Source organism: Oncorhynchus mykiss, chromosome 9 (assembly GCF_013265735.2).
Source record: "Oncorhynchus mykiss isolate Arlee chromosome 9, USDA_OmykA_1.1, whole genome shotgun sequence".
Lineage (NCBI taxonomy): Eukaryota > Metazoa > Chordata > Actinopteri > Salmoniformes > Salmonidae > Oncorhynchus > Oncorhynchus mykiss.
The window spans coordinates 70,964,156-70,989,894 of record NC_048573.1 but is presented as its reverse complement, the minus strand read 5'-3'; the positions used below and the strand labels follow the sequence as shown (position 1 = coordinate 70,989,894).

General features: G+C 45.9%; 1 protein-coding gene across 4 annotated transcripts in view; it reads left to right on the top strand.

Moving 5' to 3' along the window:
- The window catches only part of LOC110531262 (copine-8), a 210,250-nt gene that overhangs the window by 102,023 nt on the left and 82,488 nt on the right, over positions 1 to 25,739 (top strand). For all 4 annotated transcript variants that reach the window (XM_036988905.1, XM_036988908.1, XM_036988907.1 and 1 more), the window contains one exon: positions 17,916 to 17,979. In XM_036988905.1, the coding sequence (XP_036844800.1) occupies positions 17,916 to 17,979 (64 nt within the window). The remainder of the gene's footprint in view (positions 1 to 17,915; positions 17,980 to 25,739) is intronic.

Below are 25,739 nucleotides of genomic sequence, written 5' to 3'. Positions count from 1 at the left end.
GATCGTTATGTTTGGAGGAAAAAGGGGGAGGCTTGCAAGCCGAAGAACACCATCCCAACCGTGAAGCACGGGGGTGGCAGCATCATGTTGTGGGGGGTGCTTTGCTGCAGGAGGGACTGGTGCACTTCACAAAATAGATGGCATCATGAGGGAGGAAAATGATGTGGATACATTGAAGCAGCATCTCAAGACATCAGTCAGGAAGTTAAAGCTTGGTCGTAAATGGGTCTTCCAAATGAGCAATGACCCCAAGCATACTCCCAAAGTTGTGACAAAATGGCTTAAGGACAACAAAGTCAAGCTATTGGAGTGGCCATCACAAAGCCCTGAGCTCAATCCTATAGAATATTTGCGGGCAGAACTGAAAAAGTGTGTGCGAGCAAGGAGGTCTACAAACCTGACTCAGATACACCAGCTCTGTCAGGAGGAATGGGCCAAAATTCACCCAACTTATTGTGGGAAGCTTGTGGAAGGCTACCCAAAACATTTGACCCAAATTAAACAATTTAAAGGCAATGCTACCAAATACTAATTGAGTGTATGTAAACTTCTGACCCACTGGGAATGTGGTGAAAGAAATAAAAGCTGAAATAAATCATTATCTCTACTATTATTCTGACATTTCACATTTTTAAAATAAGGTGGTGATCCCAACTGACCTAAGACAGGGAATTTTTATTAGGTTTAAATGTCAGGAATTGTGAAAAAATGAGTAATGTATTTGGCTAAGGTGATCTTCTGACTTTAGCTGTACATACACATACACACATACACATAATGTACACACATTCATACACACATACACATGCACACACACACAAAAGCAGAGGCAGCCTGGGAATTAATAAATGCTGTGTGAAGGCCTGTTCTCTTCTCACAGGCCGTGTGTGTGTGTGTGTGTGTGTGTGTGTGTGTGTGTGTGTGTGTGTGTGTGTGTGTGTGTGTGTGTGTGTGTGTGTGTGTGTGTGTGTGTGTGTGTGTGTGTGTGTGTGTGTGTGTGTGTGTGTGTGTGTGTGCCTGCCTGCCTCGTCTTGCAGGCCACCAGCCATCACTGTGCGGTATGTGTTACACCTCTCCATGCGATGCCACAAACAGCTGCTAGCTCGATGTAGTACTGAGGTGCTTGTGACACGGGGGAGAATAACAGTCAGTTTCTGAATAACACGAAGGCTTGATAATGTATGTGATATCAACAGAGGTATATTTTCAGGGGTGATTTAAATACTGACTGGCTTTCATCAAGCTGCCCACTCAAGAAAAAGCTTCAATCTGTTAACAGTGCCTGCAACCTGGTTCAGGTTATCAGTCAACCTACCAGGGTATTTACAAACAGCACAGGAATGAAATCATCAACATGTATTGATCACATCTTCACTTCTGTTTCTCCAAAGCAGTATCCAACTCCATCAAATATAGTGTATAAGAGGTCACACAATTCGTTTTGTAGTGATTCCTATGTTGATGATGTAAATAATATGTGTCGGTTCGTTGTGTGTGTAATGAGGAGCAAACAGACACTGCACTTAACATATTTATGAAATGACATATTCCAATTACCAATAAGCATGCACCCATTAAGAAAACGACTGAGAAGAAAACGGTAAAATCCCTGGGGATTGATGAAAATGACTGAGGATGATAGTGGATGATATTGAGGATGATAGTGGATGATATTGAGGATGATAGTGGATGATATTGAGGATGATAGTGGATGATATTGAGGATGATAGTGGATGATATTGAGGATGATATTGAGGATGATAGTGGATGATATTGAGGATGATAGTGGATGATATTGAGGATGATAGTGGATGATATTGAGGATGATATTGAGGATGATAGTGGATGATATTGAGGATGATAGTGGATGATATTGAGGATGATAGTGGATGATATTGAGGATGATAGTGGATGATATTGAGGATGATAGTGGACGATATTGAGGATGATAGTGGATGATATTGAGGATGATAGTGGATGATATTGAAGATGATAGTGGATGATATTGAGGATGATAGTGGATGATATTGAGGATGATAGTGGACGATATTGAGGATGATATTGAGGATGATAGTGGACGATATTGAGGATGATAGTGGATGATATTGAGGATGATAGTGGACGATATTGAGGATGATAGTGGATGATATTGAGGATGATAGTGGACGATATTGAGGATGATAGTGGATGATATTGAGGATGATAGTGGACGATATTGAGGATGATAGTGGATGATATTGAGGATGATAGTGGATGATATTGAGGATGATAGTGGACGATATTGAGGATGATATTGAGGATGATAGTGGACGATATTGAGGATGATAGTGGATGATATTGAGGATGATAGTGGACGATATTGAGGATGATAGTGGATGATATTGAGGATGATAGTGGACGATATTGAGGATGATAGTGGATGATATTGAGGATGATAGTGGACGATATTGAGGATGATATTGAGAATGATAGTGGATGATATTGAGGATGATAGTGGACGATATTGAGGATGATAGTGGATGATAGTGGACGATATTGAGGATGATAGTGGATGATATTGAGGATGATAGTGGATGATATTGAGGATGATATTGAGAATGATAGTGGATGATATTGAGGATGATAGTGGACGATATTGAGGATGATAGTGGATGATATTGAGGATGATAGTGGACGATATTGAGGATGATAGTGGATGATATTGAGGGTGATAGTAGATGATATTGCCACTCCTATTAGCCATCTCTCCAATCCAAGCCTACTAGAAAGTTTACCCCCCCCCCCCCCCCCAGGGCCTGGAAGGAAGTAAAAGTCATTCCACTACCCAAGAATAGAAAAGCACCCTTTACTGTCTCAAACATCCAACCATATCAGCCTGTTACCAACCCATAGTAAACTTTTGACCAGAAACAGTGCTGTTTTCAGCACACTTATAGGGAAGGACATTCAACATGTACGACACATGCACAAATTACTGATGTTTGTCTGAGAGAAATAATTGATAATAAAAATATTGTGGTAGCTGTTTTGTTAGACTTCAGTGCAGCTTTTGACATAATTGATTATAATCTGCTGCTGGTAAAACTGATGTGTTATGGCTTTACATCCCCTGCTATATTGTGGATTGAGAGTTACCTGTCTAACAGAACACAGAGGGTGTTCTTTAATGGAAGCCTCGCCAACATAATCCAAGTAGAGTCAGGCAAACCCCAGGGCAGCTGTTTAGGCCCCTTTTACTTTTTTTTCTAATGAAAATTTTTCTAATGTTACTAATGACATGCCACTGGCTCCAAGTAAGGCCTGTGTGTCTTGTATGCTGATGACTCAACACTCAACACATCCTGCTCAATATACCTTATCCAACCTATTAGTTCCACCACCCACACATGCGATGACATTTCCTGGTTTCAATGATGTTTCTAGGGACAATATCTCTCTCATCATCACTCAATACCTAGGTTTACCTCCACTGTATTCACATCCTACCATACCTTTGTCTGTACATTATACCTTGAAGCTATTTTATCACCCCCAGAAACCTCCTTTTACTCTCTGTTCCAGACGTTCTAGATGACTAATTCTCATTGCTTTTAGCCGTACCCTTATCCTACTCCTCCTCTTTTCCCCTGGTGATGTAGAGGTGAATCCAGGCCCTGCAGATTCTAGCTCCACTTCTATTCCCCAGGCACTCTCTTTTGATGACTTCTGTAACCGTAATAGCCTTGGTTTCATGCATGTTAACATTAGAAGCCTCCTCCCTAAGTTTGTTTTATTCCCTGCTTTAGCACACTCTGCCAACCCGGATGTTCTAGCTGTGTCTGAATCCTGGCATAGGAAGACCACCAAAGATTCTGAAATGTTCATCCCAAACTACAACATTTTCAGACAAGATAGAACTGCCAAAGGGGGCGGTGTTGCAATCTACTGAAAGGTAGCTTGCAGAGTTCTGTCCTACTATCCAGGTCTGTACCCAAACAATTTGAACTTCTACTTTTAAAAATCCACCTCTCAAAAAACAAGTCTCTCACTGTTGCTGCCTGCTATAGACCACCCTCTGCCCCCAGTTGTGCTCTGGACACCATATGTGAACTGATTGCCCCCCATCTATCGTCAGAGCTTGTGCTGCTAGGCGACCTAAACTGGAACATTCTTAACACCCCAGCCATCCTACAATCTAAGCTTGATGCCCTCAATCTCACACAAATGATCAATTAACCTACCAGGTACCTCCCCAAAGCCGTAAACACGGGCACCCTCATAGATATCAACCAACTTGCCCTCTAAATACACCTCTGCTGTCTTCAACCAAGATCTCAGCGATCACTGCCTCATTGCCTGTATCCGTAATGAGTCAGCGGTCAAACGACCTCCACTCATCACTGTCAAACGCTCCCTGAAACACTTCAGCGAGCAGGCTTTTCTAATCGACCTGGCCGGGGTATCCTGGAAGGATATTGATCTCATCCCGTCAGTAGAGGATGCCTGGTGATTTTTTTTTAAATGCCTTCCTAACCATCTTAAATAAGCATGCCCCATTCAAGAAATTTAGAACCAGGAACAGATATAGCCCTTGGTTCTCCCCAGACCTGACTGCTCTTAACCAACACAAAAACATCCTATGGCGTTCTGCATTAGCATCGAACAGCCCCCGTGATATGCAGCTTTTCAGGGAAGCTAGAAACCATTATACACAGGCAGTTAGAAAAGCCAAAGCTAGCTTTTTCAAGCAGAAATTTGTTTCCTGCAACACTAAATCAAAAAAGTTCCGAGACACTGTAAAGTCCATGGAGAATAAGAACACCTCCTCCCAGCTGCCCACTGCACTGAAGATAGGAAACACTGTCACCACTGATAAATACACTATAATTGAGAATTTCAATAAACATTTTTCTACGGCTGGCCATGCTTTCCACCTGGCTACCCCTACCCCGGTCAACAGCACTGCACTCCCCACAGCAACTCGCCCAAGCCTTCCCCATTTCTCCTTCTCCCAAATCCAGTCAGCTGATGTTCTGAAAGAGCTGCAAAATCTGGACCCCTACAAAACAGCCGGGCTTGACAATCTGGACCCTTTCTTTCAAAAATTATCTACTGAAATTGTTGCCACCCCTATTACTAGCCTGTTCAACCTCTCTTTCGTGTCGTCTGAGATTCCCAAAGATTGGAAAGCAGCTGCGGTCATCCCCCTCTTCAAAGGGAGGGACACTCTTGACCCAAACTGCTACAGACCTATGTCTATCTTACCCTGCCTTTCTAAGGTCTTCGAAAGCCAAGACAACAAACAGATTACCGACCATTTTGAATCTCACCATACCCTCTCTGCTATGCAATCTGGTTTCAGAGCTGGTCATGGGTGCACCTCAGCCACGCTCAAGGTCCTAAACGATATCTTAACCGCCATCGGTAAGAAACAGGGTTGCCTAGTGGTTAGAGCGTTGGACTAGTAACCGGAAGGTTGCAAGTTCAAACCCCCGAGCTGACAAGGTCATCTATCGTTCTGCCCCTGAACAGGCAGTTAACCCACTGTTCCTAGACCGTCATTGAAAATAAGAATTTGTTCTTAACTGACTTGCCTAGTTAAATAAAGGTACAAAAATACTGTGCTGCCGTATTCATTGATCTAACCAAGGCTTTCGACTCTGTCAATCACCACATCCTCATCGGCAGACTCGACAGCCTTGGTTTCTCAAATGATTGCCTCGCCTGGTTCACCAACTACTTCTCTGATAGAGTTCAGTGTGTCAAACCGGAGGGTCGGATGTCCAGACCTCTGGCAGTCTCTATGGGGGTGCCACGGGGTTCAATTCTTGGACCGACTCTCTTCTCTATATACATCAATGATGTCGCTCTTGCTGCTGGTGAGTCTCTGATCCACCTCTACGCAGACGACACCATTCTGTATACTTCTGGCCCTTCTTTGGACACTGTGTTAACAACTCTCCAGGCAAGCTTCCATGCCATACAACTCTCCTTACATGGCCTCCAATTGCTCTTAAATACAAGTAAAACTAAATGCATCCTCTTCAACCGATCGCCACCTGCACCTGCCCGCCTGTCTAGCATCACTACTCTGGACGGCTCTGACTTAGAATACATGGACAACTACAAATACCTGGGTGTCTGGTTAGACTGTAAACTCTCCTTCCAGACCCACATCAAACATCTCCAATCCAAAGTTAAATCTAGAATTGGCTTCCTATTTCGCAATAAAGCATCCTTCACTCATGCTGCCAAACATACCCTGACCATCCTACCAATCCTCGACTTTGGCGATGTCATTTACAAAATAGCCTCCCCAATACCCTACTCAAAAATTGGATGCAGTCTATCACAGTACCATGCATTTTGTCACCAAAGCCCCATATACTACCCACCATTGGGACCTGTACGCTCACGTTGGCTGGCCCTCGCTTCATACTTGTCGCCAAACCCACTGGCTCCATGTCATCTACAAGACCCTGCTAGGTAATAGCATCACCCACCTGTAGCACGCGCTCCAGCAGGTATATCTCTCTGGGTACCCCCAAAACCAATTATTTCTTTGGCCGCCTCTCCTTCCAGTTCTCTGCTGCCAATGACTGGAACGAACTACAAAAATCTCTGAAACTGGAAACACTTATCTCCCTCACTAGCTTTAAGCACCAGCTGTCAGAGCAGCTCACAGATTACTGCACCTGTACATAGCCCACCTATAATTTAGCCCAAACAACTACCTCTTTCCCTACTGTATTTATTTTATTTTATTTATTTATTTTGCTCCTTTGCACCCCATTATTTTTATTTTGCACATTCTTCCACTGCAAATCTACCATTCCAGTGTTTTACTTGCTATATTGTATTTACTTTGCCACCATGGCCTTTTTTTTTGCCTTTACCTCCCTTATCTCACCTCATTTGCTCACATCGTGTATAGACTTGTTTATACTGTATTATTGACTGTATGTTTGTTTTACTCCATGTGTAACTCTGTGTCGTTGTTTGTGTCGAACTGCTTTGCTTTATCTTGGTCAGGTCGCAATTGTAAATGAGAACTTGTTCTCAACTGGCCTACCTGGTTAAATAAAGGTGTTCTCAACTGGCCTACCTGGTTAAATAAAGGTGTTCTCAACTGGCCTACCTGGTTAAATAAAGGTGAAATAAATCAATAAAAAACACTAAACACGTCAGCTACTACAGCATGTGACTTCACTGCAACACTTAACAAAGAGCTGCAGTCAGTTTCAGAATGCGTGGCAAGAAACATGTTATTCTTAAATATTTCATAAACTGAAACTATCGTATTTGGTACGAATCATTCACTAAAACCTAATCAACTAAATCTTGTAATGGATAATGTGGAAATTGAGCAAATTGCGGTGACTAAACTGCTTGGAGTAACCCTGGATTGTAAACTGTCATGGTCAAAACATATTTATACAACAGTAGATAAGACAGTAGAGAAGTTTGTCCATAATAAAGCACTGCTCTACCTTCTCAACAACACTATCAACAAGGCAGGTCCTACAGGCCCTAGTTTCTACCTTCTCAACAACATTATCAACAAGGCAGGTCCTACAGGCCCTGGTTTCTACCTTCTTAACAACACTATCAACAAGGCAGGTCCTACAGGCCCTGGTTTCTACCTTCTCAACAACACTATCAACGAGGCAGGTCCTACAGGCCCTGGTTTCTACCTTCTCAACAACACTATCAACGAGGCAGGTCCTACAGGTCCTAGTTTCTACCTTCTCAACAACACTATCAACAAGGCAGGTCCTACAGGCCCTAGTTTCTACCTTCTCAACAACACTATCAATAAGGCAGGTCCTACAGGCCCTAGTTTCTACCTTCTCAACAACACTATCAATAAGGCAGGTCCTACAGGCCCTAGTTTCTACCTTCTTAACAGCACTATTGTCACGGGATTCTTCTGTTGAAGGAGAGGCGGACCAAAACGCAGCGTGGTTATTGTGATACATCTTTAATGAAGATGATAAATGAACAATATACAAAACAAGAAATGTGCAAAACCGAAAACAGCCCTATCTGGTGTAACAAACACAAAGACAGGAACATCCACCCACAAAACCAAACACAAAACAGGCTACCTAAATATGGCTCCCAATCAGAGACAATGACTAACACCTGCCTCTGATTGAGAACCATATCAGGCCAAACATAGAAACAGACAAACAAGACATCCAACATAGAATGCCCACTCAGATCACACCCTGACCAAACAAAACATAGAACATACAAAGCAAACTATGGTCAGGGTGTGACAGCTATCAATAAGGCAGGTCCTACAGGCCCTAATTTTGTCACACCTGGACTACTGTTCAGTTGTGTGGTCAGGTGCCACAAAGAGGGACTTAGGAAAATTACAATTGGCTCAGAACAGGGCAGCACAGCTGGCCCTTGGATGTACACAGAGAGATAACATTAATAATATGCATGTAACTCTCTCCTGGCTCAAAGTGGAGGAGAGATCGACTTCATCACCACTTGTTTTTGTAAGAAGTGTTGACAAGCTGAATGCTCCGAGCTGTCTGTTTAAACTGTTTAAACTACTAACACACAGCTCAGACACTACTAACACACAGCTCAGACACCCATCCATACCCCACAAGACATGCCACCAGAGGTCTCTCCACAGTCCACAAGTCCATAACAGACTATGGGAGGCGCACAGTACTACATGGAACACTATTCCACATCAGGTAACTGATGCAGGCAGTATAATCAGATAAAAAAACAAACATAAAAAATATAACTGCCTTAATTTAGCTGGACTCCAGGAAGAGTAGCTGCTGCCTTGGCAGGAACTAATGGGCATCCTTAATAAATACAAATAATCCTCCCAATGTAATTAATGAACGATAGAGAGTGTGAGAGAGAGAGAGAGAGAGAGACGGCAAGAGAGAGGGAGGGAGATTAATGTTGTTACATTTGTTTCTTCTCACTTTTGTTTGTTTATTTCACTTGCTTCGGTAATGTAAACACATGTGTCCCATGCCAATAGAGATAGTTAAGTAAATGCAGTGTACCTATTCAGCCTCTAACTCCGCTCTAGCCATCATAAAGGAAATAATGAATGTGTTCAATAATGGATTATGTCTTGACCGCTCACACACACACACACGCACACACACACGCACACACACACGCATGCACCCACTCGCGCACATACACACATACCCTACCCTACCCAACCCCGCCCTGGCTCAATATGGTGGTGATCTCATACCTCAACACCTCTTGGATTTAACCACTGTGTTCAATAATGTAATATGCTTGATTGAAAGATGTCAGTTTAAGGTATCCATCAGCCACCCTACCACCATACAGTGCATACAGTATGACTCTTCTGCTTCTCACAGCAGGAAAATAATCCTGCAGCAACAGGAAATATGAATTCTTTGTTTGGAATGTTTCAATGGACATTTTTTGTAAGGTTTGATATATTTTTTTCATTATGGTAAATCAAGTCTGACATTTTAAGGTGGAAATTACAAACTCTAGAAGTCTTTTCAAACCTTGAACACACTACCATTTGAGATTGGGTCCTCTGAGAGAGGGTAAGGGAGGAAAACGAAAATCTGTCTTTAAAAATCTGCCTTCTCATTGGACAAGTTTATGTACTGACTTTCTGTTTCACTCTGTTTTCTCACTAGTAACCGGGTCCCAGTGTGGATAAAACTCCTTAGTAACCCGGTCCCAGTGTGGATAAAGCTCCTTAGAAACCGGGTCCCAGTGTGGATAAAGCTCCCTAGTAACCCGGTCCCAGTGTGGATAAAGCTCCCTAGTAACCCGGTCCCAGTGTGGCTAAAGCTCCTTAGTAACCCTGGCCCAGTGTGGATAAAGCACCTTAGTAACCCGAACCCAGTGTGGATAAAGCTCCTTAGTAACCCGGTCCCAGTGTGGATAAAGCTCCTTAGTAACCCGGTCCCAGTGTGGATAAAGCTCCTTAGTAACCCGGTCCTAGTGTGGATAAAGCTCCTTAGTAACCCAGTCCCAGTGTGGATAAAGCTCCCTAGTAACCCAGTCCCAGTGTGGATAAAGCTCCTTAGTAACCCAGTCCAAGTGTGGATAAAGCTCCCTAGTAACCCAGTCCCAGTGTGGATAAAGCTCCTTAGTAACACGGTCCCAGTGTGGATAAAGCTCCTTAGTAACCGGGTCCCAGTGTGGATACAGCTCCCTAGTAACCCGGTCCCAGTGTGGATAAAGCTCCTTAGTAACTCGGTCCCAGTGTGGATACATCTCCTTAGTAACCCGGTCCCAGTGTGGATAAATCTCCTTAGTAACCCTGGCCCAGTGTGGATAAAGCACCTTAGTAACCCGAACCCAGTGTGGATAAATCTCCCTAGTAACCCGGTCCCAGTGTGGATAAAGCTCCTTAGTAACCCGGTCCCAGTGTGGATACATCTCCTTAGTAACCCGGTCCAAGTGTGGATAAAGCTCCCTAGTAACCCGGTCCCAGTGTGGATAAAGCTCCTTAGTAACCCGGTCCCAGTGTGGATAAAGCTCCTTAGTAACCCGGTCCCAGTGTGGATATATCTCCTTAGTAACCCGGTCCAAGTGTGGATACATCTCCTTAGTAACCCGGTCCCAGTGTGGATAAATCTCCTTAGTAACCCTGGCCCAGTGTGGATAAAGCACCTTAGTAACCCGAACCCAGTGTGGATAAATCTCCCTAGTAACCCGGTCCCAGTGTGGATAAAGCTCCTTAGTAACCCGGTCCCAGTGTGGATACATCTCCTTAGTAACCCGGTCCAAGTGTGGATAAAGCTCCCTAGTAACCCGGTCCCAGTGTGGATAAAGCTCCTTAGTAACCCGGTCCCAGTGTGGATAAAGCTCCTTAGTAACCCGGTCCCAGTGTGGATAAAGCTCCCTAGTAACCCGGTCCCAGTGTGGATAAAGCTCCCTAGTAACCCGGTCCCAGTGTGGATAAAGCTCCCTAGTAACCCGGTCCCAGTGTGGATAAAGCTTGAATTATGTTAGTCTGACAGGTCTGATGCTTTCCTAAGGAAGACTAGTTCAAAGTTCAGAGAGAATGACAACAGTGAAGGTTAATGGACTGAGGTCTTCAGTCAAACATCTAAATGATTCACTAGGTGTCATTTATTACACTACTGTACAGACAGATAAGAGAAGGAGGAGTGGAGGAGTTGTCCTCCCTCCATGTATCTAAATGTCCTTGGCTGTGTTCATGTCCTTTTTCTATTTCATCATCTGACTTCACTTATCCTAGGTTTGATTCTGGAGTGCCAGACGAGGCAAGGGTTTACACTTTTCGGACTATTCCATTGGTTCCATGCAAAGCTAATTTGAGCACAGCTAAAGTATTTGAAAGGAAACAAATACTATTTGAACCCAGGTCAGGCAGAACACAGAACACACCATCAGACGGAGCCATCAGAACACACCCCCTCAGACGCAGCCGTCAGAACACACCCCCTCAGACGCAGCCGTCAGAACACACCCCCTCAGACGGAGCCGTCAGAACACCCCCCCCTCAGATGCAGCCGTCAGAACACACCCCCTCAGACAGAGCCGTCAGAACACACCCCCTCAGACGCAGCCGTCAGAACACACCCCCTCAGACGCAGCCGTCAGAACACACCCCCTCAGACGCAGCCGTCAGAACACACCCCCTCAGACTCAGCATAAAGGAAATAATGAATGTGTTCAATAATGGATTATGTCTTGACCGCTCACACACACACACACGCACACACACACGCACACACACACGCATGCACCCTCTCGCGCTCATACACACATACCCTACCCTACCCAACCCCGCCCTGGCTCAATATGGTGGTGATCTCATACCTCAACACCTCTTGGATTTAACCACTGTGTTCAATAATGTAATATGCTTGATTGAAAGATGTCAGTTTAAGGTATCCATCAGCCACCCTACCACCATACAGTGCATACAGTATGACTCTTCTGCTTCTCACAGCAGGAAAATAATCCTGCAGCAACAGGAAATATGAATTCTTTGTTTGGAATGTTTCAATGGACATTTTTTGTAAGGTTTGATATATTTTTTTCATTATGGTAAATCAAGTCTGACATTTTAAGGTGGAAATTACAAACTCTAGAAGTCTTTTCAAACCTTGAACACACTACCATTTGAGATTGGGTCCTCTGAGAGAGGGTAAGGGAGGAAAACGAAAATCTGTCTTTAAAAATCTGCCTTCTCATTGGACAAGTTTATGTACTGACTTTCTGTTTCACTCTGTTTTCTCACTAGTAACCCGGTCCCAGTGTGGATAAAACTCCTTAGTAACCCGGTCCCAGTGTGGATAAAGCTCCTTAGAAACCGGGTCCCAGTGTGGATAAAGCTCCCTAGTAACCCGGTCCCAGTGTGGATAAAGCTCCCTAGTAACCCGGTCCCAGTGTGGCTAAAGCTCCTTAGTAACCCTGGCCCAGTGTGGATAAAGCACCTTAGTAACCCGAACCCAGTGTGGATAAAGCTCCTTAGTAACCCGGTCCCAGTGTGGATAATGCTCCTTAGTAACACGGTCCCAGTGTGGATAAAGCTCCTTAGTAACCCGGTCCTAGTGTGGATAAAGCTCCTTAGTAACCCAGTCCCAGTGTGGATAAAGCTCCCTAGTAACCCAGTCCCAGTGTGGATAAAGCTCCTTAGTAACCCAGTCCAAGTGTGGATAAAGCTCCCTAGTAACCCAGTCCCAGTGTGGATAAAGCTCCTTAGTAACACGGTCCCAGTGTGGATAAAGCTCCTTAGTAACCGGGTCCCAGTGTGGATACAGCTCCCTAGTAACCCGGTCCCAGTGTGGATAAAGCTCCTTAGTAACCCGGTCCCAGTGTGGATACATCTCCTTAGTAACCCGGTCCCAGTGTGGATAAATCTCCTTAGTAACCCTGGCCCAGTGTGGATAAAGCACCTTAGTAACCCGAACCCAGTGTGGATAAATCTCCCTAGTAACCCGGTCCCAGTGTGGATAAAGCTCCTTAGTAACCCGGTCCCAGTGTGGATACATCTCCTTAGTAACCCTGGCCCAGTGTGGATAAAGCACCTTAGTAACCCGAACCCAGTGTGGATAAATCTCCCTAGTAACCCGGTCCCAGTGTGGATAAAGCTCCTTAGTAACCCGGTCCCAGTGTGGATACATCTCCTTAGTAACCCGGTCCAAGTGTGGATAAAGCTCCCTAGTAACCCGGTCCCAGTGTGGATAAAGCTCCTTAGTAACCCGGTCCCAGTGTGGATAAAGCTCCTTAGTAACCCGGTCCCAGTGTGGATAAAGCTCCCTAGTAACCCGGTCCCAGTGTGGATAAAGCTCCCTAGTAACCCGGTCCCAGTGTGGATAAAGCTCCCTAGTAACCCGGTCCCAGTGTGGATAAAGCTTGAATTATGTTAGTCTGACAGGTCTGATGCTTTCCTAAGGAAGACTAGTTCAAAGTTCAGAGAGAATGACAACAGTGAAGGTTAATGGACTGAGGTCTTCAGTCAAACATCTAAATGATTCACTAGGTGTCATTTATTACACTACTGTACAGACAGATAAGAGAAGGAGGAGTGGAGGAGTTGTCCTCCCTCCATGTATCTAAATGTCCTTGGCTGTGTTCATGTCCTTTTTCTATTTCATCATCTGACTTCACTTATCCTAGGTTTGATTCTGGAGTGCCAGACGAGGCAAGGGTTTACACTTTTGGGACTATTCCATTGGTTCCATGCAAAGCTAATTTGAGCACAGCTAAAGTATTTGAAAGGAAACAAATACTATTTGAACCCAGGTCAGGCAGAACACAGAACACACCATCAGACGGAGCCATCAGAACACACCCCCTCAGACGCAGCCGTCAGAACACACCCCCTCAGACGCAGCCGTCAGAACACACCCCCTCAGACGGAGCCGTCAGAACACCCCCCCCTCAGATGCAGCCGTCAGAACACACCCCCTCAGACAGAGCCGTCAGAACACACCCCCTCAGACGCAGCCGTCAGAACACACCCCCTCAGACGCAGCCGTCAGAACACACCCCCTCAGACGCAGCCGTCAGAACACACCCCCTCAGACTCAGCCGTCAGAACACACCCCATCAGACGGAGCCGTCAGAACACACCATCAGACGGAGCCATCACTCAGCTAAGATCATCTGTCACAGCTGGACGGGAGTTCTGCTACAAGCTTGACCTTCTAATCATAGGCCTCCCTCTAGCGAGAGAGTGTGTGTGTGTGTGTGTGTGTGTGTGTGTGTGTCCTGCTAGGGGCTTCCAGCCAGGAGCCCACAACGACCCGCATCCTTCTCTGTTTGTCTGGGAGGATGGACAACCTTATGTCTGGGAGGATGGACAGCCTTATGTCTGGGAGGATGGACAGCCTTATGTCTGGGAGGATGGACAGCCTTGTCAGAAGCAGACAGGAGATGCATTCCTTGCATCCCAAATGGCACCCTATTCCCTTTAAGGGGCTCTGGTCAAAAGTCTAAAGTAGTGCACTACATAGGGAATAGGGTGTCATTTGGGACAGGATAGTTGATACCCTGTCCTTCTCCTCCTCCTCTCTGTGGCCAACACAGTGTTGGTTTGGACCTTTTTCAACCCATTGAACTCATCTAGTCACAGTGAAAGATGAGAGCCTTGGTGATTGGATGGCAATAGATTCAAACCAAACCCCCCCCCACCCCCTCCCCCCCCACACACACACACACACACACCAGTATCCAGTTGAAATAGCATTTGCTGGACACTCCTGAGCCCTGCTGTTGTTGGTCTGTCTGAATTAGATTGGCAGCCATTGGAGAGATGGAGGAGAGGTCAACAGTGATTGTTTGGAGTTTCTACATGAACTTCCTGCTGTGTGTGTGTGTGTGTGTGTGTGTGTGTGTGTGTGTGTGTGTGTGTGTGTGTGCCTGCCTCGTCTTGCAGGCCACCAGCCATCACTGTGCAGTCTTTGTTACACCTCCCCATGCGATGCCACAACCAGCTACTGTATTCTCCTGTCTGGCAACAGAAGAATACACTGTAGTCTGGGAACAGGAGAATACACTGTAGTCTGGGAACAGGAGAATACACTGTAGTCTGGGAACAGGAGAATACACTGTAGTCTGGCAACAGGAGAATACACTGTAGTCTGGGAACAGGAGAATACACTGTAGTCTGGCAACAGGAGAATACACTGTAGTCTGGCAACAGGAGAATACACTGTAGTCTGGGAACAGGAGAATACACTGTAGTCTGGGAACAGGAGAATACACTGTAGTCTGGCAACAGGAGAATACACTGTAGTCTGGGAACAGGAGAATACAATGTAGTCTGGGAACAGGAGAATACACTGTAGTATGGGAACAGGAGAATACACTGTCTACTTCTACTGTGGTCTGGGAACAATCTAATTCTACTGTGGTCTGGGAACAGTCTACATCTACTGTGGTCTGGGAACAGTCTACTTCTACTGTGGGCTGGGAACAGTCTACTTCTACTGTGGGCTGGGAACATTCTCATTCTACTGTGGGCTGGGAACAGTCTACTGCTACTGTGGGCTGGGAACAGTCTAAATCCTACTGTGGGCTGGGAACAGTCTAATTCTACTGTGGGCTGGGAACATTCTAATTCTACTGTGGGCTGGGAACAGTCTAAATCCTACTGTGGGCTGGGAACAGTCTAATTCTACTGTGGGCTGGGAACATTCTAATTTTACTGTGGGCTGGGAATATTCTACTTCTACTGTGGGCTGGGAACATTCTGCTTCTACTTTGGGCTGGGAACAGTCTACTTCTACTGTGGGCTGGGAACAGTCTACTTCTACTGTGGGCTGGGAACAGTCTACTTCTACTGTGGGCTGGGAACAGTCTACTTCTACTGTGGGCTGGGAACATTCTAATTCTACTGTGGGTTGGGAACATTCTAATTTTACTGTGGGCTGGGAACAGTCTACTGTGTGCTGCGAACAGTCGAATTCTACTGTGTGCTGGGAACAGTCTAATTCTACTGTGGGCTGGGAACAGTCTAATTCTACTGTGGGCTGGGAACATTCTAATTTTACTGTGGTCTGGGAACAGTCTACTTCTACTGTGGGCTGGGAACAGTCTAATTCTACTGTGGGATGGGAACAGTCTACTTCTACTGTGGGCTGGGAACATTCTAATTCTACTGTGGGCTGTGAACAGTCTAAATCCTACTGTGGGCTGGGAACAGTCTAATTCTACTGTGGGCTGGGAACAGTCTAATTTTACTGTGGGCTGGGAACATTCTACTTCTACTGTGGGCTGGGAACATTCTGCTTCTACTGTGGACTGGGAACAGTCTACTTCTACATTGGGCTGAGAACAGTCTACTTCTACTGTGGGCTGGGAACATTCTACTGCTACTGTGGGCTGGGAACAGTCTACTTCTACTGTGGGCTGGGAACAGTCTACCTCTACTGTGGGCTGGGAACAGTCTACTTCTACTGTGGGCTGGGAACATTCTACTTCTACTGTGGGCTGGGAACAGTCTAATTCTACTGTGGGCTGGGAACATTCTAATTTTACTGTGGTCTGGGAACAGTCTACTTCTACTGTGTGCTGGGAACATTCTAATTCTACTGTGGGCTGGGAACATTCTAATTCTACTGTGGGCTGGGAACAGTCTAAATCCTACTGTGGGCTGGGAACAGTCTAATTTTACTGTGGGCTGGGAACAGTCTACTTCTACTGTGGGCTGGGAACATTCTACTGCTACTGTGGGCTGGGAACATTCTACTTCTACTGTGGGCTGGGAACAGTCTACTTCTACTGTGGGCTGGGAACATTCTACTTCTACTGTGGGCTGGGAACATTCTAATTCTACTGTGGGCTGGGAACAGTCTACTGCTATTGTGGGCTGGGAACATTCTAATTCTACTGTGGGCTGGGAACAGTCTACTTCTACTGTGGGCTGGGAACATTCTAATTCTACTGTGGGCTGGGAACAGTCTAAATCCTACTGTGTGCTGGGAACAGTCTAATTCTACTGTGGGCTGGGAACATTCTAATTTTACTGTGGGCTGGAAACAGTCTACTGTGTGCTGCGAACAGTCTAATTCTACTGTGTGCTGCGAACAGTCTAATTCTACTGTGGGCTGGGAACAGTCTAATTCTACTGTGGTCTGAGAACAGTATACTTCTACTGTGGGCTGGGAACAGTCTACTTCTACTGTGGGCTGGGAACAGTCTAATTCTAATGTGGGCTGGGAACAGTCCACTGTGGGCTGAGAACAGTCTAATTCTGCTGTGGGCTGGGAACAGTCTAATTCTACTGTGGGCTGGGAGCAGTCTAATTCTACTGTGGGCTGGGAACAGTCTAATTCTACTGTGGGCTGGGAACAGTCTAATTCTACTGTGGGCTGGGAACAGTCTACTATGGGCTGAGAACAGTCTAATTCTACTGTGGGCTGGGAACAGTCTAAATTCTACTGTTGGCTGGGAACAGTCTAATTCTACTGTGGGCTGGGAACAGTCTAAATCCTACTGTGGGCTGGGAACAGTCTAAATCCTACTGTGGGCTGGGAACATTCTAAATCCTACTGTGGGCTGAGAACAGTCTAATTCTACTGTGGGATGGGAACAGTCTACTTCTACTGTGGGCTGGGAACAGTCTAAATCCTACTGCGGGCTGGGAACAGTCTAAATCCTACTGTGGGCTGGGAACAGTCTAATTCTACTGTGGGCTGGGAACAGTCTAAATCCTACTGTGGTCTGGGAACAGTCTAAATCCTACTGTTCATGAAAGAAAACATCAAGACAGATTGCGGCGCACTTTTAGGGAGTTTATAAGAGACAGTCCTCCCCAGTGCTGTTTGGTTCCTGAATGTGGAGGATTCACAGAGAAAAGACAAAAGGTGGAAGTCCCATTATAATGCACGGTCATGTCAACACTTAATGTAATGAGTACAGGATGGAGATTTTATCTCTGTTTCTCTCTCTCTCTCTTTGTTTTGTAGTGGTATCCCTGGGAAGAAATGTGGCACCATCATCCTTTCAGTCGAGGAGCTGGGGAACTGCAGAGTAAGTGAAAAATATTTAACTGTTACCGTTTTCCCCGTACAGTCAATCAACGCCATTCAAAGAGTGTACAGTACATCAACATAATGCTTTTAAAATGTTCAACTCATTGTCAAGACATAAGATAGAAACCTCTACTGTATGTGTCAGCTAGGCCATAGAGAATAACCAGAGACTATTAGTGATAGTTTGACACATAGGAAGATAGAAACCTCTACTGTATGTGTCAGCTAGGCCATAGAGAATAACCAGAGACTATTAGTGATAGTTTGACACATAGGAAGATAGAAACCTCTACTGTATGTGTCAGCTAGGCCATAGAGAATAACCAGAGACTATTAGTGATAGTTTGACACATAGGAAGATAAAAAACCTGTATTGTTTGTGCCTAATAACCCATCTATTAGCGATGTGTTGAGCCATAGGAATATTGTATCCATACGTATCAGACCCATATACTGCATCAAAAAAACAACTACGATTTAAATGAGAAGTGGGCATTGGTCTGAAGCCGAAAAGAAAGGAAATTCACATGAGCACCCCAATGTCTACTTCACCCATGCTCTACCAAGGTTTTCCAGCACACAGCTTTGACCTACTACAGTAGCTATTTTGGTCTATTGTACTTCAAACGATGTGTATGCAGGTTGCTACGGATTCAAACCTTCTCAAATCATCATTTGTTTGTAGCTTTGCTTGTACCTTGCCTCTCATCTGACTGGTGTTAGCTCGCTACTAGCGTTGTTGCTGCGCTAGTAACTTTGATATTTAGCAGAAAAGATGTTAGCGTTGTCAGAAATGCTACAAAAAGATAGCACATCGTTGTTTCTTAATAATGGATGGAAATTAGAATGTGAGAGTGATAAATTATACATTTAATGAAAACTGTTGCCCCTACAAACGTATTGGCAAGACTAATGATCTCTTCATGGATACTGTAGTCTTGTTCTTATCCAATGTCTTGATATGGAGTGAGGTCAGGGCAAGACATTTTCTTGTTTTTCTAATGCTAACGACCTTGTTAACAATCCGTGTGGTTCTCGGGAAACGGACGGACGGCTCATGATGAGAGGCGAGGAGGAGTGTGTTGTGTACCTCCAATCAACTTGATTTGCAAATTTTCATTGATATTTGTGTCATATTGGCTTAGATATGATGGTATGGAGATTTGAATTTAACATTGAGCTTTAACCAATACATATACTGCACTATATATTATAGGTCTTCACGGGTCCAAAAGGTTGCACCCGTTCCGAAATGGATCTGGGGCTTTCCCATCCGGACCCATAGGCATAAATACATGTTTTAAATATAGAGACCCACTCCAAACGGACCCGACAACTAGACCCATTCCGTATAGACCTAAAGCAGAAAAGCTACTTTATTAACTGGAGCTGATAAAGTGCGAGGGAGAGGAGGTAGAGAGAGATGAGGCTCTAGCAGGGAATGTAGAGAGAGATGAGGCTCTAGCAGGGGAGGTAGAGAGAGATGAGGCTCTAGCAGGGAAGGTAGAGAAAGATGAGGCTCTAGCAGGGGAGGTAGAGAGAGATGAGGCTCTAGCAGGGGAGGTAGAGAGAGATGAGGCTCTAACAGGGGAGGTAGAGAGAGATGAGGCTCTAACAGGGGAGGTAGAGAGAGATGAGGCTCTAGCAGGGAAGGTAGAGAGAGATGAGGCTCTAGCAGGGAAGGTAGAGAGAGATGAGGCTCTAGCAGGGGAGGTAGAGAGAGATGAGGCTCTAGCAGGGAAGGTAGAGAGAGATGAGGCTCTAGCAGGGGAGGTAGAGAGAGATGAGGCTCTAGCAGGGGAGGTAGAGAGAGATGAGGCTCTAGCAGGGGAGGTAGAGAGAGATGAGGCTCTAGCAGGGGAGGTAGAGAGAGATGAGGCTCTAGCAGGGGAGGTAGAGAGAGATGAGGCTCTAGCAGGGAAGGTAGAGAGAGATGAGGCTCTAGCAGGGGAGGTAGAGAGAGATGAGGCTCTAACAGGGGAGGTAGAGAGAGATGAGCCTCTAGCAGGGGAGGTAGAGAGAGATGAGGCTCTAGCAGGGGAGGTAGAGAGAGGTGAGGCTCTAACAGGGGAGGTAGAAAGAGGTGACACTAGCAGGGGAGGTAGAGAGAGATGAGGCCCTAGCGAGGAGAAGAGAATGAGCGAGGAGAAGAAGGGAGCGAGGAGAAGAGGGGAACGAGGGGAAGAGAGGGAACGAGGGGAAGAGAGGGAGCGAGGGGAAGAGAGGGAGCGAGGGGAAGAGAGGGAGCGAGGGGAAGAGAGGGAACAAGGGGAAGAGAGGGAACGAGGGGATGAGAGGGAGCGAAGGGAAGAGAGGGAGCGAGGGGAAGAGAGGGAACGAGGGGATGAGAGGGAGCGAGGGGAAGAGAGGGAGCGAGGGGAAGAGAGGGAACGAGGGGAAGAGAGGGAGTGAGGGGAACAGAGGGAACGAGGGGAAGAGAGGGAATGAGGGGAAGAGAGGGAGCGAGGGGAAGAGAGGGAACGAGGGGAAGAGAGGGAATGAGGGGAAGAGAGGGAACGAGGGGAAGAGAGGGAGCGAGGGGAAGAGAGGGAGCGAGGGGAAGAGAGGGAGCGAGGGGAAGAGAGGGAACAAGGGGAAGAGAGGGAACGAGGGGATGAGAGGGAGCGAAGGGAAGAGAGGGAGCGAGGGGAAGAGAGGGAGCGAGGGGAAGAGAGGGAGCGAGGGGAAGAGAGGGAGCGAGGGGAAGAGAGGGAACGAGGGGATGAGGGGATGAGAGGGAACGAGGGGAAGAGAACATTCAGGCTCCTCTGAATGACTGTAAACCAATCCACTGAACTCAGAATGGACTGGTTTATTGCCATACAGTCATAGTGCATCTGGCTGTAATGCATAGGCCATATAATGCATAACAATTTTAGCATTTGTCATAAAGTGTTCTCAGGGTAAATTACGAATAGGATAATGCAAAATACATTAAAAGCCAATGCATGCTAGCTAAAGAGAGAGCACTTTGCAGGCATCTCCAAGCATGCTGTTCTTCAAAGACTCCGCAGCATACAGAATCGCTAGAACATTCTGTTTGAACCATTAAAATGAACAAGACAGCCTCGAGCGCAAATAACCCATGTCCTTCAACCATGTTCACACATTTCATGACTGACATTACAGATAGGCTAGCGCACACGCTCGTCATCTAGACACAATGTTCTGACTTACATTGTCAGGTTAATATAACCATCATCTCTGTAAAATAATCAAATAGTCCCACACATTCCACTCTGTGACTGATGTGTTGTGGTCCGACAGTGTGCCAGAGTACTTCTGTGTGCGTGTGTGTGCGTGCGCGTGTGCGCTTGCGTGTGTGCGTGCATGCTAACTCAGGGGTCTGTGTGAGGTACATTAAATCTATGATGATGAAGAGTTAGCCTCATCGCCACAAAGCACCACTTACACAGCATGTTTCTAATATAAATGCAAATGATCATTATCTTCACTCACAAGAGGTCATCTCCCCACTGCTTGAGTCGATTAGAGAGAAAAAGGAAAAGCAGGCACGACTGACACCTAAAATACATTGATTACATAGACTTGAACTATGAAAAATAGATACCCATGTAAAGCTGTTTAACGTGTAAGGAAAAAAATACAGTTTCTAGTTCTAGAATGTATGTGGGAATCCTATTGTCAAATGGAACTCCCAGGATTGTGAATTCTAACAACTTTAAAGCTGCCTGGTGGTTCGGTATCACTTCCATCCATCTGGATTTTGTTTACCACATCACAGGCCACCTGTGAGCAACAAATTGAGTGAGGCAGCTGAGGAGTTTCTCCAGGAAGGACATTATTACACCGCTTGTTGTGTTGAAGTCAAACCAGAGATGGATGGGGATACTGAAACACAACTACAGGGACTCAATAAAGTGTGTTTTAACAGAGAGGGAGGAGGGGGGAGATGGTGAGAGGGAAGGAGGGAGAGAGTGCAAGGAGAGAGAGAGAGAGAGAGAGAGAGAGAGAGAGAGAGGGAGAGAGGGAAGGGAAGGGAAGGGAAGGGAAGGGAAGGGAAGGGAAGGGAAGGGAAGGGAAGGGAAGGGAAGGGAAGGGAAAAGACTGCAGGGAGTGAGGGAGAGCGAGAGAGAGAGAGGGGAGAGAGACTGAGAGTTATTTCAGCTCTGGTTAACATTAGACAGAGTTAGTAGATCTCTGGGTAACATTAGACAGAGAGAGTTAGTAGATATCTGGGTAACATTAGACAGAGTTAGTTGATCTCTGGGTAACATTAGACAGACAGAGAGAGTTAGTAGATCTCTGGGTAACATTAGACAGAGAGAGTTAGTAGATCTCTGGGTAACATTAGACAGAGAGAGTTAGTAGATCTCTGGGTAACATTAGACAGAGAGAGTTAGTAGATCTCTGGGTAACATTAGACAGAGAGAGTTAGTAGATCTCTGGGTAACATTAGACAGACAGAGAGAGTTAGTAGATCTCTGGGTAACATTAGACAGAGTTAGTTAGTAGATCTCTGGGTAACAGACAGAGAGAGTTAGTAGATCTCGTGGTAACATTAGACATTGTTAGTTAGCATAACTCCTTAATGTACCTTCTGAGGAGAGGCTGCCTGCTACTTAATGTACTGAATGCGACACTGTCTCATCCTCACACTGTACTACTCTGTGGGCGCTGAGAGGACGCCAGGCAGTCACCTTGGAAACGAAGCTGCAGCTTGTGTCCCAAATGGAACCCTATCACCTATATAGTGTACTGTAAAGTGAAGTGGGCCCTGTGGGCCCTGGTGAAAAGTAGTGCACTATAAAGGGAAGTGGGCCCTGGGGGCCCTGATCAAAAATAGTGCACTATAAAGGGAAGTGGGCCCTGGGGGCCCTGGTCAAAAGTAGTGCACTGTAAAGGGAAAGTGGGCCCTTGTTCAAATTAATGTGGGGAAAGTGGGCCCTATGGGCACTGGTCAGAAGTAGTGTGTGTGTGGGAGGGGGGGGGGGGGGTTAGGACACAGACCAAGTCACATTGTAATACTTTGCCATAACGCCACTAACTTTCTGTAGTAATACCCTTGGTAGTTAGTTAGTTAGTCCCTGGTACTAGTCCCTGGTAGTAGTCCCTGGATGTAGTCCCTGGAAGTAGTCCCTGGAAGTAGTCCCTGGTAGTAGTCCCTGGAAGTAGTCCCTGGTAGTAGTCCCTGGTAGTAGTCCCTGGAAGTAGTCCCTGGTAGTAGTCCCTGGATGTAGTCCCTGGAAGTAGTCCCTGGAAGTAGTCCCTGGTAGTAGTCCCTGGAAGTAGTCCCTGGTACTAGTCCCTGGATGTTGTCCCTGGAAGTAGTCCCTGGAAGTAGTCCCTGGTAGTAGTCCCTGGATGTAGTCCCTGGTAGTAGTCCCTGGAAGTAGTCCCTGGGTGTAGTCCCTGGTACTAGTCCCTGGGTGTAGTCCCTGGTACTAGTCCCTGGAAGTAGTCCCTGGAAGTAGTCCTTGGAAGTAGTCCTTGGTACTAGTCCCTGGTAGTAGTCCCTTGTAGTAGTCCCTCGAAGTAGGCCCTGGTACTAGTCCCTGGTACTAGTCCCTGACAGAAGAAAGAGTGGATACTGAGCTGTGTTATCCTCCTCTAACATCGTCCTCAGGCTGTGGTGCGCCACACTAATACTTCTCTGGTCCCCAAACCCTCAATAGGATAACCTGTAGGATGGCTGTTCCCACAATCATCAGGTCCCCAAACCCCCAATGGGATAACCTGTAGGATGGCTGTTCCCACAATCATCTGGTCCCCAAACCCCCAGTGGAATAACTTGTAGGATGGCTGTTCCCACAATCATCTGGTCCCCAAACCCCCAATGGGATACCCTGTAGGATGGCTGTTCCCACAATAATCTGGTCCCCAAACCCCCAATGGGATAACCTGTAGGATGGCTGTTCCCACAATCATCTGGTCCCCAAACCCCCAATGGGATAACCTGTAGGATGGCTGTTCCCACAATCATCAGGTCCCCAAACCCCCAATGGGATAACCTGTAGGATGGCTGTTCCCACAATCATCTGGTCCCCAAACCCCCAGTGGAATAACTTGTAGGATGGCTGTTCCCACAATCATCTGGTCCCCAAACCCCCAATGGGATACCCTGTAGGATGGCTGTTCCCACAATAATCTGGTCCCCAAACCCCCAATGGGATAACCTGTAGGATGGCTGTTCCCACAATCATCTGGTCCCCAAACCCCCAATGGGATAACCTGTAGGATGGCTGTTCCCAAAATCATCTGGTCCCCAAATCCCCAGTGGAATAACTTGTAGGATGGCTGTTCCCACAATCATCTGGTCCCCAAACCCCCATGGAATAACTTGTAGGATGGCTGTTCCCACAATCATCTGGTCCCCAAACCCCCAATGGGATACCCTGTAGGATGGCTGTTCCCACAATAATCTGGTCCCCAAACCCCCAATGGGATAACCTGTAGGATGGCTGTTCCCACAATCATCTGGTCCCCAAACCCCCAATGGGATAACCTGTAGGATGGCTGTTCCCAAAATCATCTGGTCCCCAAATCCCCAGTGGAATAACTTGTAGGATGGCTGTTCCCACAATCATCTGGTCCCCAAACCCCAAGTGGAATAACTTGTAGGATGGCTGTTCCCACAATCATCTGGTCCCCAAACCCCCAGTGGAATAACTTGTAGGATGGCTGTTCCCACAATCATCTGGTCCCCAAACCCCCAGTGGAATAACTTGTAGGATGGCTTGTTTCACCATAGAATTAGGAATTTGAATACGAGAATGGACAAAAACCTACCTGTAATGGTCCCAAGGTCAGACATGTTGGTCAGGGAGTTAGTCAAGGTTTTTGTTAGCCAAGGTTTGCCAATGCTGTTAGAAGATATTGTTTAAAGCAATGAATGTGAAGAATTTATCTAAATTTGTATGTTAGCTAGCTAGCCAGCCAGTTTTAGAGGAATGATTCAATTTTCAAATGAACTGCCAATACGCCATACATTCCATTCAGCCATACACTGGCGGAAATCAGTTGATGATAGGACTTAGACAAGTTGTAAATCCAACAAGTACTGATATTGTATACTATAATAGGACACATAGCTTTCCAAGGATACTACATCGGAGACATTTATGGTCTGTTTACATATATTTTAGAGGCTATTGATACAGAAAATTAGTATAAAACCAAAATGTGGGAAAAATCAAGGGGCATTCGGAAAGTATTCAGACTCCTTGACTTTTTCCACATTTTGTTACTCATCAATCTACACGTACTACACCGAAATGACGAAGCAAAAACAAGGGTTTTAGAAATGTTTGCAAATGTATTAGAAATAAAAAACAGATACCTTATTTACATAAGTATTCAGACGCTTTGCTTATGAGACTTGAAATTGAGCTCAGAAGCATCCCGTTTCCATTGATCATCCTTCAGATGTTTCTACAACTTGATTGGAGTCCACCTGTGGTAAATTCAATTGATTGGACATGATTTGAAAGGCACACACCTGTCTATATAAGGTCCCATACTTGACAGTGCATGTCAGAGCATCAACCAAACCATGGGCTTGAAGGAATTGTACGTTGAGCCCCAACACAGGATTGTATCGAGGCACAGATCTGGGGAAGGGTACCAAAACATTTCTGCAGGATTTAAGGTCCCCAAGAACAGAGTGGCCTCCATCCTTCTTAAATGGAAGAAGTTTAGAACCATCAAGACTCTTCCTAGAGCTGGCCACCCAGCAAAACTGAGCAATCGGGGGAGAAGCGCCTTGGTCAGGGAGGTGACCAAGAACCCGATGGTCAC